Genomic DNA, 19932 nt, shown 5'->3' with positions numbered 1-19932 from the left:
GCAGGTTGGTGTAGAAAAACAAAGGCTATTTCAGAAATGCCCATCAGACTTCTTCTTAGGCCTTCTTGACTGAGTCACCCCTAATGGTTGTGGGACGCTAAGTTCTCAGCTTTCTAGCTTCTTAGGTAGAGGAAGAAAAGAGAAAAGAACATGTTCAAGTGAGGCAACCTCAGGTTTTTTACTCCATTCAGTAGATGTAATGATTTACATTTGCAGGGCAGTTCTGTTGTATCCCCATGTCCTCTTGTGACCCACCGTGAGTCAGGCCTTTGTGGTCCTCTCAGGTAGACACACTGAGGACATGCATCAGGGAGGTGCCCCAGGCTGCATGGCAAGGTAGAGGTGGTACTCAGCCATATCCCCAGGTTTCTGACCCTTCCCCCAGCCTCACACCAGATGAGGCCTCACCTCTCCTCATGAGTAAAAATCTTACAAGTCTCTGGTCTCCCAGGCTTAGCATCGGTGGAAGCCTATAGCTACAAGACCAACGAGTGGTTCTTCGTGGCCCCAATGAACACACGGCGGAGCAGCGTGGGTGTGGGTGTCGTGGAGGGTAAGGAATACCAGTGGGCGGCGGCCTGTCCCTGCCCCAGCCCACAGGTCTTGTCCCAGCACCCTGGCTCTATTCCTCCTATCACTGCTCTGAGTCAGGTTCAGGGATCCTGATGGAACAGATGAAGAAAGTTAAGGCGCAGATGGGTGCAGCTATTGGCTCATGCTAGCAGGTGGCCAGGTGTATTGGGAGGAGTAAGTGGAGCCTAAGGGGAGACACCAGCCTGTTGCTTTGGCTACTTATCAACAGTTGTGTTATAGGTTGAGGAATCTAGAGTCAACATAGAATGTAGGAGTATAATGTGGTGGGGTGAGGGTTCATTTTATTTAATTAGTTTGGTCCTCCTATTTATATGTTGAACATTAACACATTAACAGAGCCTCGAGTGAGGTGGGCATGTTTTCCCAGGTCTGATTACTGTCACTGCAGGACAGGTTGGTGGCAGAGTCCTGCTCAAGTCAGGAAAGGTGTGTGGGGTGAGGCAGGTGAGAGTAGTGAGATCCGGGGCCCAGTTAGGGCTCTGTAGTTTATAAATGGCTCTTTTATATATAAATTTTGTTCCCAAAATCCTTTTGGAGGAGATAGACAGGGCTTAGATTTTCTCCATTCTCCACATGGGGAAATGAAGTGCCAGAGGGGCAAGTGATATGCCCAACGTTAGTAAATAGCACAGCTGGTCCTTGAGCCTGGGTCTTCTGACTCCTAACTCCGTGCTCTTTCCATTGTGCTACACTCTTTCAGACCATTAGCAAACGCTGATAGGGATTTTATAAATATGTGTGAATTCACTGTATTAAAGCATAGAGTCTTATTTGGAAAAAAAATGGTATACTTTATAGGATGACACTGATTCATTAATCTCTCCTGAAGTGGGAATGTAGCTGGAATATATGCATTTAGACATGTACGCAGGCATTCTCTCTCTCTCTCTCTCCCTCTCTGTCTGTCTCTGTCTCTGTCTCTCCCCGCCCCCCCCCCCCCATCTCCTATGCATCCACAAGAACACACTTGCTTTAGGGAGAGTGTAATGTGCAGTGATTAGACAGACATTAGTAGAAATATTCTCTCTCACTGCATTTCTTGGTTTGTACCAGTATTGCATAAATTTTCATTTAGAAGTATATTATTCTAACATACTAAATGAGTCATTTTGGTGAGTGCAAGGATTTTGTCCTCCTCTCAAGATAAATTGTTTCTTGCAATCTCATCCTCCTGGTGGAAACAGAAATTGATTTGTCTGCCAAATATAAGTGCTTTGTCTAGCCACCTTCCCATTTCCTCCCTTGTTCCTCAGCCAGGAATACTAAACAATAGTGCAGGGGTTAAAAATAGCAAGTCCCTGTTAATAGACTCAAGGAGAAACCTTGAGTCGGTATTTTTTCAGCTGATGCAAGGTTAGGATGGTTGATGGCAGGTTAGAGAAGTTGCCTTCGTGGTCGTGATTTGAAATACTCCCCTTGACAAGGGCTTGTGTGAGCATGTTCTGTGTGTGGAGGAAGTGCTGTCTTGTAGCGTGCCTGTTGAGACAGGGGACAGCCTGGGAATTTGTTGATATTGTCCATTCTGAATTTGAAGCTCTTTGGCTGTGGGTCACCTTGGGGCTGCAGTGTGTCCTCCTCATAGCTTTGGTGAGAATGTTTCAGGAGGATTTTAAGGGGCCTCTGCTTCACCGTGGCCTTGGAGATAGGGCTCTCCACATGGTCACAGTCTTCCCTGCCCTCTCTCTGTCCTCTGTCATGGCTGTCTGGTCTGAATGACACTGGGGTTGTTCTCGGGAGCTCCGCATCTCCTCCACACCTGAATGACTTAGGTTTTGGCGAGCAGAGGGCAGCTGGTGGGCAGGTTGTTGCATCTTGGCCAGCCTATGTCATGGGAGCAGCCTGGACCCTGGAAGAGTTGTTGGGTCAGGAATCTGTGCTCTGGCTTACGTAAGGGCAGAACTGGGGAGGACGTGTCCCTTTTTTCTTAGAAGGGTCCCTGGAAAGGACTCTGGGGCAGAAAACAAAACCAGCCTCAATGATAGAAGAATAAATAATTAAAAACATTTTTGTAAATGTTTATTTATTTTTGAGAGAGAGACAGAGTGTGAGCAGTGGAGGAACAGAGAGAGAGTGGGACACAGAATCCGAAGCAGGCTTCAGGCTCCGAGCTGTTAGCGCAGAGCCCGATGTAGGGCTCAAACTCACAAACCGTGAGATCGTGACCTGAGCTGAAGTCACACGCTTAACCGACTGAGCCAACCAGGTGCCCCAGTAATTTTATATTTGATATGACAGCAGTTTGAGCTTCTTTCTAATTTAAAAAAATGGCACACTTCCAAATAGTAGTTTTATTTTTGGTATTTCTCCCTCAGGAAAGCACATAAGGACAAAAAAAAAAAAAAAGCACCTCATTTGGTTAGTAACTCTATTAAGTGGATTTGCATTTGGCAGTGTTTATTTAGTCTACAGTTAGTGTTTGAGATCCTTATTATAACTCCATTACTCCCCATAGGTCTGAGGCCTAGGCCTAGGTGAGGTAGGACTGCCCCTACCACACACAAACACACACACACACACACACACACACACACACACACACACACGGGGGGGGGGGAAGAGAGAGAGAGAGAGAAGGGAGGGAGGAAGAGAAAGAAGAGACCCTTCATGTTTGAATCTCTGCTCTAGGGGAGCTGAAATGCTGATTTCCTGCCCCTCGTCCAACCGCATATGTCCATCCCCAGGCAGAAATGATGCCTTTAGATAACAACTTATGGTATTTTTATTTATGCGTAATGGTGTTTCAGTGATCTTGCGCATGGCTTAAAGATCACAAGGGAGCCTATCGATGAATTCCAGCCACCCCAGCCCAGAGTGCACACACCATGCTGCGACCACATGTTCCCTTTGCTGGAATTGTGGATGGAGCACATGAAGTATGGTAAAGTCACGGTTTGGGTTCTCACTGAAGAATATCTTCTCATATTTGTTTTGTCTGCTGTTGTAAGCCATTAGGCAAAAGTCAATCTGCCTGCCTGTAGCTGGGCCCCACTAGCTTTTTATTTCTTGGGTGCCTTATTCTGGAGAAGATCTAATATAGTTCGCTAGCAAGAATATGCTGAGCCACAGTGGTGCCAGGCCATAGCTTTGCATTGGGTATTTAGGGTGCTTATTTAGAAAGATGCTCTGAACTGCATTAAGGAGCCTCATGGCTTAAGAGGAAGTAGAAGGCAGAATTGTGAAGAATGCATAGTCTGGTTTGTGGTCCCTCTGGAGGAAAGGGTCCCTGAACTCTCATGGCGATGAAGGTGCCCCAGTGGGTTAACAATGGAGTTTCAGCCAAGCTCCAGTTCTGTGCCACTGTCCCTGCCGCCACCCTCAACCACTTTGTCTGTTCCAGGGAAGCTGTATGCTGTCGGGGGTTATGATGGGGCTTCCCGCCAGTGCCTGAGTACCGTGGAGCAGTACAACCCAGCAACCAATGAATGGACCTATGTGGCAGACATGAGCACCCGCCGCAGTGGCGCAGGTACGAGGAGCCTCAGGGCGCAGGCTATGTCTGATCCACTCCCAGGTGGGTCCGGAGACCAACAGTTGAACATTCTTCCTTACTTCACCTTCCCATTCTTTGCTTTTAATGTCTGTATTCCCACTGGCACCTTTCCAGCTCGACACAAGCACTTACATGTTAACCTCTCGCAGGGAATATTCTCTTCACCATCATCCCTTCCATCTCTGTGGAAATAACTGCATCCCTGAAAAGTGAAGGCTTGCTGCGTGTCAGGTGCCGTCTTAATAAGCACCTTCAATTTATTTAGTCCTCACGACTGCCCCTAAAAGGTAGACACAACATAAATTCCACTTAACAGAAAGTAAGTTGACCGGGGGTGAGTAATTTGCTCAAGGTCATATAACTGGTAGAGTCAGGATTTCTACTCCTTTCACCCGTTTGGCCCTCCCCCTGGCAACTATCAATCTGTTCTCTGTATTGTGGGCTTTGATTTTTTTTTTTTAAGACTCTACATATGAGTGGACATCATATGTTATTTGTGTTTCTCTGTCTTCTTTTACTTAGCATACTGTCCTCAAGGTCTTTTTTGTGTGTGCATTTTTTTTCTTTATTGTATTTTTAAGACTGAATTGTGTTCTCACTTTACAGTTCCAAACACATGACTACTTGCTCAGCATTCCTTAATGCTATTTTAATATTATTCAAAAACTTTTGTGTGCTCACTAGTTAGAAAACAAAAAGGTGTATGGTCCCATTTAAGAAGCATTTGTATGTGGAATACTACTTTTAGTGAGATTGTATTTGCTGATTCTGACCAGTTGGCCCTCCTTGAACATGGAGCAAATGCCTGGAAGTCAGGAGGCCTATGCTTTAGTGTTGAGTCTGCTAGAACTTGCCATGTGACTTTGAGCAAGTCCCTTCCCCCTTTCTGGCTTCTGATTCCTCAGATGTGAAATAAGTGGGCTGCAGTAGATGTTCCCAGGGGCCAGTTCAATGCACACATATCATGGTTCCTCTCCCTTCCTAGAGCTCTTTTAGTAATTTTGGTTTAGAGAGTCTTGGTAGAGTCTTGTTTGTACTTCCTAGGAATCTTCTGTGACTTTAGGCGTGAGAGCAAGTTCAAAGCTCAAGGATGTAGGGACAGCTGAGGAGGAGTGGAATGGCACCGAGACATGGGGCTGCTTCTAGGAGCATCTCAAGCAGCAAGTGTGGAGGGGCAGCCCCGTGTGGAGCCCCTAGCACAGACCGGCCCCATCTGCCATAGATCTGCCTCTGGAGGCGAACTGCTCCGTCTGTGCCAGGCTGCCCAGGCCTTGTTACTGTGTGGAGTTCACTGGGGCTGCTCTGGCTGTGGATGGTGGCAACTCTACTGGCCGTGGCACTGGGTGACCTCAGTTTAGGGAATGCTCCCTCTCCCAGTGGTGGACTCTTGACTCAAGTTACTGTCAGAGCCCTGGCCTCAGGCTCCCAGGTCAGCTTTTGTTATACGCTTCACATCCCTAAGATTAGGGGAAGCCTCACCTCTGGAGTTGAGAACCTGCATGGTGGGTGTTCTTTGGTGGCTGAAGAACCAGACTCTGGCCTCTGGCTACTTCTGGCCCTTTGAAGTGCTGGGAGCCATGGTGGCTTTTAGGTCCAGGAGACATCAGTGTGAACATTTGTGGAAGAGGCTGCAGAAGGGCGGGGGAGACCCTGAGGACCTGCAATGCTGCTTTCTTTTTCAATAGCGTGTGAGCAGTGCTCGCAGATGGTTGGAGGAGGGTAAAGAGGCCATGACTGGAACCCAGGCTCTGCTAGTTCTGGGAGAGGGGCAGGTGAGGCTGCTTTGGAACACACTGAATTTCATTATACCCAAGTCCGTTGGATAGCCATTGTTGATACAACACCACCATCTGCTGTTAGTTTAGGGCAACTGTGAGGAACCACCAGCACAACCAGCATAATTGCTAGATGGGATTTTACATATTTTGGCATTCAAACAAGGACCTAGTACCATCAGGCACAGGAAAATAGTCTGAATAGTATAGGGTCCTTGTCCGTGTGAAGTTTATATCCTAGAAATTGAGTCTTTGGGTCTGACACGTGGCTGCACATCCCAATCACCTGAGGTACCTTTTCTGAGTCCCAGCCAGTGTTGTCTCTGGGAGGGAGGCCCTGGGAATCTATATTTTCAAAATCTCTCCACCTGATTGTGATGCAGCCTGTCGTGGGGCGAGGTAGCCCGTGTGCCATGTTGCTTTGCAAATCGGAGAACTGAGGCCTGGAAAGGGGAAGTTTCACCCGGCAGCAAGTTAGAAACACACGTCCAGACCTACGTGTCCCAGACACCAGGTCTGTTGCTGTTTCCACTCCCCTTCCTTCTGTGACCTGCACTGAAGGATTTTAAAAGAAGACACTGAATCCTGTACACGATGCCATGCTAGAAGCAAGCTCGGGCCTATCAACATCGGGAGTGATGTAATGTCCCTCTACAAGCTAAGAGGAGAGTGTGTGGCAGAAAGGACGGGTTCTGCTTTGGGGCATGCGGGGAGGTCTGTGCAGTAATGATGGCAGTGCACCTGCTACGCGGCTAGTTGCCAGGCTTAACTCCTCTTACTCAACTAGTGTAATTGAAGGCTGAGGAATACGAGTAGGAAGACTTGGCAACACAGACAGGCCAACGGGAGGACAAATGTAATTTTACCGTCTGGAGATAACTTCTTCTAATGTTTTGGAGGATTTCTTTCAGCCTTTTTTTTTTTTTTTTTTTTTTACTTTATTTCTTTGCATAGGAACCCTCTCTCAGCATTTGATACATACATGGTCACATACGTGTTACATATGTATGTATATTTATGTTTCTCTAAATAGATACAGGGTCATTTTGCTTTGTATTTAGGGACTTCTCAGCTTGACAGTTGTAGGAGGCAGGTAGGGTGTCATATTTGTTTTATGGATGAGGACACTGAGGTCGAGGGGAACAGAGCGGGACTCCTCATGTCACCCTGCTGGTGACGGTTGCCCAGGACTGGACGCCAGATCTCCTGGTTTCTGGTCGTGGTAGCCAGCTTGAGGCTGGGACACTGTACTCTGTCTTTCAGGGGTCGGGGTCCTCAGTGGACAGCTGTATGCCACAGGCGGGCATGACGGGCCCCTGGTGAGGAAAAGTGTTGAAGTTTATGATCCTGGAACAAACACCTGGAAGCAGGTGGCGGACATGAACATGTGCAGGCGCAACGCAGGTAATATGACCACTCTTTCCTTCTGTCCTTGCGGGGTTTGGGAGTGAACACTAGCTCCAAAAGAAAAGCAGAAGGGAGAGACTCCCAGAACCTGGGCCCAAGCTTGTACCTCACACAGGAATATCCCTTTGCCAGCTGGGCTCTGGGCTGGGAGAGGGGAGAGCCAGGGACCACAAAAGCTAGCCACAGGGTCCCCTATGTAGATGCAGGGGGTTCTTCCTCTTCCAACAAAGGGTGATGACTTTGTGCACACATGGACACAGACCCAGAAAAGCCCTCTGATTACCGTCAAAGCCCCCTGTCCAATGGCTCTGTTGGGTAGCTAAGCACAAGGCTGTGTGGACATGGTCAGGCAATGATGCTTGCTTCTATCTTTTCTTTGCCACTACCTGGTTCTGAGAACCCCTCACTTCCCACCTGAAACCCATCTCCTTCCTTTTAGGGGCAACCAGTCCCCTTATTCATTCTCTGGTGGGAACACTTCCCATTTTCCTTGCTTTGTGCTTCTGTCTCTCTGTCCCTTCCCCTTTTCTTTCCTGTGGGAATGATTTATCTTAGAGGGTTTAGATTTTTATTCCGGGAGCCTGACATCCCTATTAAACTATATTTCCTTTGACAACTTTGTCTTCTGGCTCGGGTCCTTTGTTATTATATCTTACTTTATCCTCTTTACTCTATGAAAGTGTTGACTTAGCTTAGCTTCCCAGGCTGGAAAGACAACTAGGTGACTTTCTGGCAGATTTATTTCCTTTATATCAAGTTACCAGTTTGCTAAATTCATTTGTAGCTCACATGTTGAAAGTGTAAACAGAGGAGAGTTATTAATTTGCCCATTGCCTAAGCCCGCCATGATGTAACTTGGCACTTGGCCTTAAACCACATGAGCAAGAGATTATAGACACTCGAGGGATTACCTAACACAGCTAGTGTGTCTTGAGTCCAAAAATAGATGTGTGTATATGTACACATTTACATACAGATATTTCTGTTTTTTAATAGCAAAAGTGGAATCACACTGTGATGCTATTTTATAATCTCCTTTTCCAATCCACTTTAAAATCTTCCATGAATAACTTATTATAACATGAAATATATTTACATGATATTTTAAATGGCTATATCATAATTTGAATAACTAATCTACTGTTGGACATTTATTTCCATCTTTTCTATCAGTAACGCTTTTGTTATTACAAATGGTCCTTTGGCTAATCAGTGCACACATCTAAAATTATTTCTTCAGAATAAAAGTCTAGAAGTAAAATTTTTGAGCCTGAGTGAGCATACGTGCTTTCACTACCATCCAGGAAAGTGGTACATTTTATCTTCTCACCAGTGTTTGAGATATATCTTCATCAGTACTTATAATTACAACTTTTTGAACATCACCACCCCCTAAGTCTCATTTTGAAAAAAGACATGTATGTTGGACTATGGCCTCTTAATTAAAAAAATTTTTTTTAAATATTTATTTTTGAGAGAGAGAGATACAGAGCATGAGCAGGGGAGGGGCAGAGAGAGAGGGAGACAAAAGAATCTGAAGCAGGCTCCAGGCTCCAGGCTTTCAGCGTAGAGCCTGACAATGGGCTCGAACTCCCAAACCGCGAGATTATGACCTGAGCCAAAGTTGGACACTTAACTGACTGAGCTCTTGATGAGCAAAATAACAGTTTCCTACCCTTGAGTCCCTGCTGCATGAGACCTTGCCCTCAAACCAGCCCTCAGTGAGATCAGAGCAGGACGGATGCCTGGTCCCTGGGAGCTTTGTGTGGATTTAGACTTAAGTAGTGCAAAGGCATCACAGACGTAGCCATAGCCACACAAGAGGGATCTAACAGCATTTATCAGGGAAAACTTAGAAGCAGAGCAGTAGTACTGTGGGTGAGGTTCCCTTAGTCTGGGCATGAGAGGTCTGTATGCACCAGTAGGCAATGCTCCAGTAGAGAGGGGCCCATCCTGGTAAGCTCTAAGTACTGATAGGGTCAGGGACCAGGAACTGTCCATGGGACATGTAGCAGTGATTCCCCCTTTTTAGAAAGGGGGATCCTCGGAGCCCAGTGGCTGTTGTCAGCATGTCCTTCGGTTGAGCACAATGAGACCGAAGAACCAGCTCCTGGAGCTACCTTGAAGGGGAGGAGGAGCACCTCCAGGGCCATCCAGATCTGTCTCCCATCCATTCCCATCACTGGTGACTCCTGCTGTAATGTCTCCTCTGGCCTCTGGTTCACAGGGGTGTGTGCAGTGAATGGGCTCCTGTATGTGGTTGGAGGGGATGATGGATCCTGCAATTTGGCTTCGGTGGAGTACTACAACCCTGTCATCGACAAATGGACGCTGCTGCCAACCAACATGAGCACGGGGCGGAGCTACGCAGGTCAGTGCACTTCACTCCGACTCCACCCTCATCTCACCCCACCCCTACGCAGAGGGTGTGGGGTGGGGGTGGAGGTGAGTTTGCTGAACTTGGGACTAAGCGCCTTCTCCAGAGAGGGCAGATAATTGTCACATGTCACCCACCACTCTTCCATTCTGTGCCCATGACACATACCCATAATTAGCACTGTTTTCCCCCAGCGAACCTGAAGGTAGCCCCAGAATTCTCTTTGACACCTGTGTTCCAGGGAGCCGCTTCCAACTACTCTGATTTGTCATAAGAGGTTTTAGAATTTCATTGCCATTTCTGGGCTCCTAGATAGAGTAAGATACAGTTCTTGCCTTACACAAGTTTAATTGGAAAGATAAGGTCTGTCTACATGAAATAGGACATACAGGGTGATGTCCACATAAACTTCTAAATAGAATGTGTTCTGCTGTACATATTTTAGGACACAACAGGTGACAACTTCCTGGAGGAAATGGGGCATGATTAAACTTTGGGGGGGGCTCCCATCATACAGCTCGCTGCCCTTTGCCAGGTGCTCCCTCCCTGTACCACAGGGCAATGTGTTTGGTACAGCGTGTACATTTGCTGTCATCTTTTCAAGAACCTTCTGGATGAATGGGACTGTATCTTTCCATTTTATAGATGATGAAATTGAGGTTTGGAGAGTCTTAAGGAACCTGCCCAAGACCACCTGGTTTTAAAAAAAATGGCAAAGTCAGAATTCAGACTCCAGTCTGACTCCTGAGCCCATGTCCTTTGTACTACCCCAGCTGAGAGGGAGAAACTATTCCGGGCATGAGGCTGGAGGGAGGAATAGGAATGAAGCCAATGTAGAGGCTCATTCCTGGGGAGTGTGTGATGGGTTTGGTGAGGCCTGGGAGGTCGGACCACAGTGGGTACTGCTGATGGCAAGGGCATGTAGCCCTGCTCCTTGTATCTCGTCTTCCAGGAAGTGGAATAGTTAGGGCTAACAGTTATTTACTGAGCACAGACGAACATGCCAGGCATTACCCTACGTATTCTACAACCACTATCTCCTTTAGTCTACCCCACGACTCCAACAGCATTCTTATTCCCTTTTTATATTAGAAGGTCAATCACTCTGTCTTGTTTGGATTTCTGTGCAGAGGAAGATTGTACCATGCAGGCTTAAAGGGGCTCCTATCACATTTTGTCAAGACAGGTCCTCAATTGCAGCAAACTTAATTTATTTTTTTTCCTCGTGTAGGATTTTTCTCAACTAAATATAAAAGATGCTAGAGTTATTTTGGTCTTAGAGTGAGTGATTCTTTTCTCAAGATTAATTATTAAAACCAGTACTTTCATTTTCTTTTCAAAGCTGTAGTGGCAAGACCAGGGCATTTTCGAGTACGAGGCAGCAAGGCCAGTCAGGGACCCTCCCTTGGCTCTTATTGGGCCTTAATGAGAGGGGAAGGTTTAGGTATAAGTGGTTAGAATTTCATATATGTTCTGAATATTTCATGTCCACTCCTTTATTGTCTGTCCCCTCTAGAAGCAGGTGAGAAGGATACAAGCAAACGTGCAATTTGTGTTAAAGTCCATTGACTGAGTGAATCCATTTTTTTTTTAAGAATCTAAAGAAATGGTCTGAAATGCAGAGATTTATGGATAGTTATTGTTTGGAGTATTATTTATGATAGCAGAGGGCAGAGAGCTACTTAGTGTCTGCCATCCGGAAGTAGTTAAACTGTGGAATATTTTTACAGTGGAAGTGTTCTTAATGTCATAAGAACATGTTTGTGACAGGCTGTTAGGTTAAAAAGGGAGAATGCACAAAGTATGTACCACTTGAGCTCACTCAGGTAGTCCTGGGGTCACGGGTGTTTGAAGAGCTACCACCTAAACAAATGGATATTGGAATCAGATCTGAATTTGAGTTCCAGTTCTGCTACTTGCCCTGGAGACTCTGGGGTGGGTAATCGGTCTGAGTGAACCTCTTGTATTCTCATTTGTAAAATGAGAATAAAATCATACCACATCTCTTACAACTTGTGTGCGGTAATACGTGGAACACTTAGTACTGTGCCTTCCCTGGCACGTAGCATCCCCTTGGTAAATGATCAGGATTATTTTTAGAAGCCAGGAAATAGTCCAAAAAACATTAAAAAAAACATAAAGAAAATTTTTTAAATGGTGATTCTTTTTGTATGAAGGGATTAGAAAATTTCTTTTCCTTGTGTTCTTCTGCATTTTCCAAATTTCCCATAATGATAATATTTTACTTTATAATCGAAAGAAGTTTATATAAAAACAATATAGGAACCTACTTAAAAAAAAAAAACGCTGCATTATGAAAGAGATTCCTGAGGTGCATGTAAGATGTTCTCAGGGTCAGGCAGCCCATCTGGGTCTGGAGACTCTGCTGTTGCCCACCTCAGAGCTTTTCTGCCTTCACCTTTATCCAGAATTCATATGCAATGGATATCTTAGCACAATCTCACCACATGGGTATCCTGGCATTTCTTTTAGCATTGTTCTCTCAATCTCATCTGCAACCAGATTTTATAGCCATGGGAATATGTTGAAGTGAGGCTCTAGTTACGCTGTACCAGTAGACCTTACCTGTAAATTAGGGTTTTGTTCAGTTGCAGATATCAGAAAAACTGACAGGTTCTTGCTTAAATAAGGAAGGCATGTTATTTGTCTTAGGCAGAAAGAAGTCTAGGGCTGGCCAAGGGGCTCAGACTGTCGTTGGAGAACCAGGTTTCTCCTCCCTTTTCTCTTTTGCCAGCTATACCAGTAGTTGCCGCTGCTGCCTTGGGCCCTATGTAAGCATCCTCTGAGGTGGGACAAGGGACACAGGCACAGCTGCAGCACTGGCAGATGTGCATTGACCATGGTCTTAGCCGGGACTGGGTCACATGGCACTTCCTGCTGCAAGGGAGTCTGGGAAGCTGAGTGTGTACGGTGCTATTCTCTACAATAGAGGACAGCATGGAGAAGGGAAGTTGGATGAATCAAGCGACGGTATCTGCCACATTACAGAGATTCTAGGGTCATCTGTGGATTCACAAAGTTAGCTGTGGAGGATGGTTCAACTTGGCTAAAACCGTTAACACACACAGACATGTCTGGTTTGGTTTTTTTTAAGTTTATTTATTTATTTTGAGAGAGATCACGTGTGAGAGTGGGGGAGGGGCAGAGAGAGAGAATCCCACGCAGGCTCCAAGCTGTCAGCAACAGAACCTGATGTGACACTTGATCCCAAGAACTGTGAGATAATGACCTGAGCCAAAATCAAGAGTTGGAAGCTTAACCGACTGAGCCCTGCTTTGAGGCACCCTTGGAGTGTTTTTCCAAGTAGAATTTAGCCTTAGAGGGGTCTTTCAGTTGGGTGACCTTAAATAGTATGGGAGCTGAGCCTAAAGAGGTAAATGGACTTGCCTGAGGCCGGAGTGCAGCTTGAGTGGTGGCAGAGCTACAAGTGGAATTCGGTTTATCTTACTTCCATGAAGTCAGTCCAGTGTTCTTTTCACTTCATATTCAGTGTCTCCTAAAAGTAGGTACGAATCACTGTCACTTCTCTTACAGTGATACAGATGTAGATCTGTGGAGCCGCCTCTGGGGGTCTGGTGAAGGTGCTGAATGTTTGTCAGCTGAGTCCTGGGATCGGGAAAAGAGTTGTTACCATAGAAACTGTGTACATGTGATGATGCAGGGGCTGGGGGTGGGAGACCACTAACCTGTGGTGTTGAAGGACTGTGCTTGTGAGTTCAAGTATCTTGCTGGGAGTTGGCCATGAGAGTGGGAAAGTGCCAGCCACTGGCCGGCAGCCTGAGTCCACAGGCCCTTCCGTGTTTGGATACAAACATGCCCCTTTCCGTTGCCTGGGGCCCTTGGGATGGCTTGGACTCATGAACTCCTTGGGACTCTGAATAACTTTGGAGAAGCTAAGTTGCTAACTCTCTCTCCTCTTCATCTTAGGTGTTGCTGTGATTCACAAACCCTTGTGACCCCAACTCCCACTGCCAGGAGGTGTGGGAGGGGAGGGGTGCTGCCTGTGACTGACAACGGCAGCACCATGATGCTGGGGGGCCACTTGCTGCGAGAGTCTGCGGTGGAGCCTGAAGTGCCCTCCTCCCATGTGGCAATGTGGCAAAGTGCGTCCAGTGTGAAGGCTGGTGACCTGCCTCCTCCCTGAGCAGTGGGTTCCTGACAGCTCCAGCACCTTCGGGCTTTTTATGTGTGTTTCTATGGGAATACCTGAGACCCTGAAGTGTGTGTATATGTGCGTGTGTGTGTATGTGTGTAGACCATGGTGTTTCACTAAGTTGGGGATGTGTGACAATCTACTGGATTTCTTTACTACTGATCCTTCTATGCTAAAAATCAAATCACAGAAACCTCTCTTCTGGATTTGCCCCGTGGGAACCCTGAGATGACTAAAGCTGCTGTCTTCTGGAGGCCAGAAATGTCCAGAAGCAACTGGTGAGAGGGGCATTGCCCTGACCATGCCCACATACTGGCCTTGACTACTGGCACTGTCTGCAAAAGAGCTGGGCATTCTTGAATCTGTACCATGCCCTCTTTGTGCTAGAACTGGGAACAGATGGGTTCCCCAGCTCCTCCCTGGGCTCTGCTCCAGGAAGCAGATGACAACTGCCTAATCCTTGGGCCACTGGTCTTTGATGCGTGGATTCAGGTTAAGGAGAGTTTGTGTCTCTTCAGCTGGGAAAACTAGCTCTTTGGAGAAGCCCTGAGTGACACTGGAGAAAAAAAAAATCTATATATACATCAAAAACAAAAACAAAACAACAAACCAAAGTGGTAAGGTAGTTCCTGCCTAAAATGGTCTGAGTGGATCCTATTTCTGAGTTTTCCTGTGATAAGACAGACCCCCATATATACTGGTTATCTAGGCTTAATTATTCACAGCATCCCATTTTACTCTCAAAAGTGTTCTGGTTTGGAGGATAAATAAAGGGTCATCCTACCTCCAAACCCAAAGATAGTTTTGCCCCTGCTTTGGGTGGGGTCATGTGTGATTTAGGTGGACACGGATGACTTCAAAGGAGTATATATCAGCTGGGGCTGGCCCTCAGCACTTGATGGCAGTGGTCAATTGGCCAAGTCTGTCCAATGTCCTCATCTTCCTTTTCTTGTGCTCTCCCCCTGTTCCAGGGCCTGTACCCTTTCTCCATCCTTCGGAATCCTCCCCTCCTTGTTTTTCCTGAGGGAGGAGATGGTGGTAAATGCCCTGGATGAGTGATCTCTCTCAGGGATATTTACATTTTAAAAGAGGAGCTTGATAAGAGCTTTGATAATTCACAGGTAAAAATTAATGGCAGGACTTCCAAGCATCTGGAGGGGGCAGATATTTAAGGGCATATGGAATCATTTTCATTGAAAGAAAGAAAAAGAAAAGAAAAAGGAAGGAAGGAAGGAAGGAAGGAAGGAAGGAAGGAAGGAAGGAAGGAAGGAAAAAGAAAGAAAGAAAGAAAGAAAGAAAGAAAGAAAGAAAGACAGAAAGAAAGAAAGAGGAAAGAAAGAGAAAGAAAGAAAAAGCCTTTCCTAAAGGAGCAAGTCGTTTATGTTGGAATTTGTGGCATCAGGAGGGAAGGCCTTGTGTCTGGAAAGTTGTGTCACACCGTGGGGGCTGGAGTTTAACCCTCCCTGATTTGGGGCCCACTTACAGGAGCCAAAGGGCTTTCTGAAACCTGATGTTAGACTTCTGATATACCTGGGGTACTTCCAAGCAGATACTGCAGGAGACTGGCTTCCCCCCAGCTCACCCCTGCAGTTAGAAAGCCACTAGCCTCCCTAGCTGGTTGGCTGCTTTGTGTATTTACTGTATATTTTTTGTGCACTAAACACTCAACTTTCCTGAAGAAGAAATGTCTTCCGATGTTGAGCGGATGTTATTTCAGTGAGACATTTGGAGAGCAGCACCAAGGCATCCAGAATGTTTAGCGGCTTTGGGAAGAGGCTAAACTACCAGTAGCTTTGTTGGGCCTGGAGGAAATGTCTCTAAAGCAATCAAAGCATGCCTTCAGTTGGGTGCTGTGTTCTCAGCTGGCCCTGGAGATGGCTGGTTTCAGAGCCCTGCCTGGCTCTGGCTTGGAAGCTGATGGAATGAGCGTTTGTTGCAATTGTTCTTCCTCCCTGTCAGAGGAAGGTTTGGGACTTTGTTATGGTGTGCGGTGGGGATGAGGTTGGGGGTTGGGGTCCGATATGTGCTATTCACACAGCTCCCGACTTCAGATTAAAGGTGTACTTCCCACCCATTTCCCAACACCCAGGAGCTGGACTTCCATGCTTTTGTGGGGGACATTATGTTTTTCATCTTCCCTGAGAGCTAGCCAGCCCTGTTTTCTGCTTTCGGAGTTTTGCTATTGGTTCCACCTCCCATCTCCCTTTCCGGAAGCACTGTCCCCTGCTGGTAGTACCGCTGAGGCCATGTTCATTTCATCCTCGCGTGTCCTTTCTCACGGGGACTAGATCACTGGTATGTCACCACCAAAAAGCCAGTCTGCTCTGGCTGCCCACAGATGCCATTTAAAACCTGCTGTCTCTTTATCACCAGGTACGATTCTCTCTCTAGTGGACACAACAAACTTGTTTTCAAGTCTGTGCTGGCCATGTGGTAGGTGAACCCTTCACCCCCGCATCGGGGTGGCTGCCAACTGCTTGTGAATGCAACTTTGCCGCTGGTAAATCTGAAAGCTGATCACAGTAATGAAATGGAATTGCAGCCCAAGGTTAGAAGCAGCTTAGACGCCACTTGGATACTGATTTGGACAACATGGAAGTCAGACTCTGAATTCCAAAGTTCTTTCTCCTAAGTACCTAATGGCATCTTTCTTTCTAAAAAGTTGCAGTATTATGCAAATGACAGTGACCTCATTTTCTGCTATGCAATAAGAATACTTAATTCTCTTTCATGACAAACCAGTTGCAATATCCCCCAGCATGCTTTTTGAGCTCTCTTACTTTGATATCTGTTGTGTAATGTTTGTATATTCCTGAGCCAGATCCTTTCAAAGATTGCCTTTTTATAAAATTGAAGCTAAAGCTTTCAGGCTAAAATTTTAATGTAGATATTTTTATAAGATAATTTTTTAGGATATTTGAATTGATTTTTATTATCCATGATGATAAAATGTTCTGTTCCATTAGTCATTCACTATCATAGTTCATGGCTGTAGCTATTTTCCCTTTGTTTCCCACTCTCCAAAAACTGATTTTTCAGTAGTTCTCCAGAGATGAGTCTCTTTGACTTTGAGTCCTCTTTTTCAGACCATATTCAAGGGAGAGTGCCAGAAAACTCAGTCACTGGTGTTTCTTGAATTGCTTAGGGACTAATGTTTAGCCTGACTTGGCAATTAGCCATCTAGATTGCCTGTCCACTTTTTTTGGAGTTGGCTTTCTCTGCAGGGGTGAGGCTGGTTGGCCCATCTCCTGGTGGCTGTCACTGCCTGGCACTAAGCTGGGTGCACTGTGGCATGGTGGAGACGCTCCAGAGAAAGCCCTGCCCTCCAGTACAGACTCCCAAGGGTTTCCTAGGTCCAGCAATCCAGTCCTCATTCTTTTCGATCTCCTCGTTCTTCTGAAGCTTCTACCAGCTAAAGGCCTTTGTTGCTGGATGATGTCCCTTTTGGAAGTACCTTGTCTGTGAACTTTAAATGAGGGGTCACTCTTCATGATCTTTAAGAATGTGTTTAGCATATGCTTTACAAATGCTCACACTACACCTGAAACTTGTTTCTTGAGCTGTGTCTGTACTCCCAGGCTCTACTTTGTGTATTTATCTGCCATTAGCCTCATTTAAAAAAAAAATCTTTATTTTTATTATTATCGGGACAGGTGCCATTTTAATTGCCTCCATGCTCCCCATTTGCACCTTGTTGGATCAGGTTGGGAGGTTGAGCAAACTCATATTCTAAGCTTGAGTTTTTAAGGCTTTGTTTGCCTGGAGAAGCAAGGAGGTTGGAATGTATTATTATTTTTTTAAGTGTTTGCACTATTTAGAGTCCTAAGCCCCTCATGTTTAGCTGTGCTGTGTGTGCTGTGTGACCAAGCAGGTGAGCCAGCAGCACTTTGGACATTTGGGAATGGAAGAGACTTCTTCCATTGTGGATAATCACAACCTCGTAGCCCCTGCACAGCCTTTGTCATGTGGCTGAGTGACGTGTGGGTGTGGCATCAACCCAGGCAGGAATGCATGTGACTGTGGCATTTGAAGAAACAAATTGCCCTAGTACTATATTCTTGCCTCTGCTTGAGATTGAAAATTTTTCCCCCCCTTTATGGTGGCAATAAAGGACCCTTGTTGGACTTCTTGTTTAATTTGTATATGATGTAGGAAATACTTCGAAAGAAGACTCAAGACACTGAATGTGTATGTCTGTGTGGGTGCTCTGTCCATGTGGTTGTCCATAGGCAGGCAGACTTGATGACTAACAGCCTGTTAACACATTGCATCCGTAAGGTCCTTGCTTTGGTATTCTCTGCTAGGATGTTAGAGACCATATATCTTGTAAAAGAACGCTCATCATGTGCTCCATCAGTTACAGTGATAGCTGAAAAAACTGTTACTCAAATGTATTATTTTAACAGGAATCAAGTTCTAGTTTCCCATACTCTATGTGACTTTAATTTTAATAAAATCTGAACTGTGAAAACTTTTCTCAGTATTTAATTTCTATAGTCCGGACTGTCCACTGTGTCTCAGACATGAAAAGGACAGACTTATTCCCATGAATCTTCAGATGAGGCCCTTCTTCAGTGAGGCTCAGAGAGGCCAGTCCCTTCAGTAGGTGTTGGGTGGTGTGGGCAACTGTCCAGTGATATGTCAGGTGGGTGGGCTGGTCTCAGGCACAGGAAAGAGGAAACAGAGATTTGGCTACAAATAAACATCTATTTTTTAAAGTTTGTTATAAGACCTGGAGATTTTACAGGTGTTATGTTTTGATTATCAAGTATACGAATGTTAGTTATATTTTATTAAATTTGTACAACTTTTGAATGTTTATAAAATATCAACATATATGAAATAACAAAATTTATTTATTGAGTATTTATTATGTGCCAGGCACTTTTCTTAGTGCTTGGCTTCTCTCAACGCATTTAATCCTTCTCATGGTCTTCTGAGTTACTATTATCGTCTTCATTTCACCAATGAAAATATGAGATGCAGAGTGGTTAGGTAACTTGCTTGAGGTAGCAGTGGTACAGAGGGATGGAGCAAGGATACTGGTTGCTGTCTGAGGTCGTGTCCTTAGTCCTCTATTGCTACCTACAGCCTTGAGGAGGTAATGAGGGGAAGAGGAGGTGCTAAGGAGCACCTAGGCGTCCTTGTGAAGTGCAAACATGGCTCGAGAAGAATACCGAAGCCCAACTTTTCTGGCCAGTTGGACCAACGATGTCCCGTTTTCTATTAATGGTAAGTAATCATATTTGTTAGTGTGATGATAGTAGCAGTAGCCACATCTGATGATGTATTTATTTTACACCAGACACTCTGCTAAATGCTTTAGAACTTGATCTTTAATCCCCGTGACAACCTCTGAGGGAGGTGGCGTTGCCTTTTGGAGGCTGGACATTTTCTGTCGGCTGCTCTGCCTTGCGCCTTTTCCAGCTCCTCCTCTTGAGTAACTGTGGTCACCAGGAGTCCAATCTGAAGAGTAAAAGAACCAGCTGAGCTGGGCTTCACCATATGGGAGGTGAGCCTGTTAGTAAGTGTGCCTAGAGGCTTGTCTTGGCTGCAGTTCTTAAATCCACCTCCTCAGGGACCTGGGCTCCCCTCTGGTTAACACACTGTACAGTTGCAGGATCCTTCAGCATGTCAGTGGTTCTGCCCAGTTCCAGGTGACTGATGGACAGCTCAGAGGGGTCAGGCTCATCTCGAAGCTAGAGAGACCCAAGGGACAAGTGGCGGCCTCTTGGCCAGATCCTTCCCCAAATTTGGAAAAGTGGATTTTTAGCCCCCAGAGGACATGGCGTGCTAGACTTTGTCTGCATCTCCAGTGCCTGTCTCAGCACTCGGGAAATAGTCACAGGAGAGGAAGAAAGGCATGTGAGGAGTACTCAAATGGTGGCAAACAGCAGGTAGAGTATGGGGTGCCAATGGGAGCTGGGGTGGGGGAGGAGAGAGAAACATGGGCACCCAGAGAGAACGGGGGACAGACTCATAGACACTTGGGAAAGGGGTGTGAGATTCCCACCGAGCAAGAAGAGAATGAGACACACAAAGAGACAGGGAGAGAAACATCATGAGAAAGATGCCTGTATGTGCCCATGCACACGCACACGTGCAAGCACACAGC

The 19932-nt window shown here is 45.9% G+C and overlaps 1 protein-coding gene across 20 annotated transcripts in view; it reads left to right on the top strand.

Annotated features, from left to right (window-relative positions):
- Window positions 1–18288, top strand: part of KLHL3 (kelch like family member 3) — a 282390-nt gene extending 264102 nt beyond the window's left edge. For 18 of the 20 annotated variants that reach the window (XM_019832598.2, XM_019832575.2, XM_045059495.1 and 15 more), the window contains 5 exons: window positions 452–553; window positions 3932–4060; window positions 7123–7263; window positions 9494–9637; window positions 13592–18288. In XM_019832598.2, coding sequence (XP_019688157.1) covers window positions 452–553; window positions 3932–4060; window positions 7123–7263; window positions 9494–9637; window positions 13592–13620 — 545 coding nt within the window. In that variant the 3' untranslated portion in view covers window positions 13621–18288. The remainder of the gene's footprint in view (window positions 1–451; window positions 554–3931; window positions 4061–7122; window positions 7264–9493; window positions 9638–13591) is intronic. The other 2 variants (XR_006599284.1, XM_019832568.2) reach the window with 2 other exon arrangements.
- The last annotated feature ends 1644 nt before the right edge of the window (window positions 18289–19932 follow it).

Source organism: Felis catus, chromosome A1 (assembly GCF_018350175.1).
Source record: "Felis catus isolate Fca126 chromosome A1, F.catus_Fca126_mat1.0, whole genome shotgun sequence".
NCBI classification, from domain to species: Eukaryota; Metazoa; Chordata; class Mammalia; order Carnivora; family Felidae; genus Felis; species Felis catus.
The sequence above is the reverse complement of the archived record's forward strand: the minus strand, read 5'-3'. Positions and strand labels throughout refer to the sequence as shown.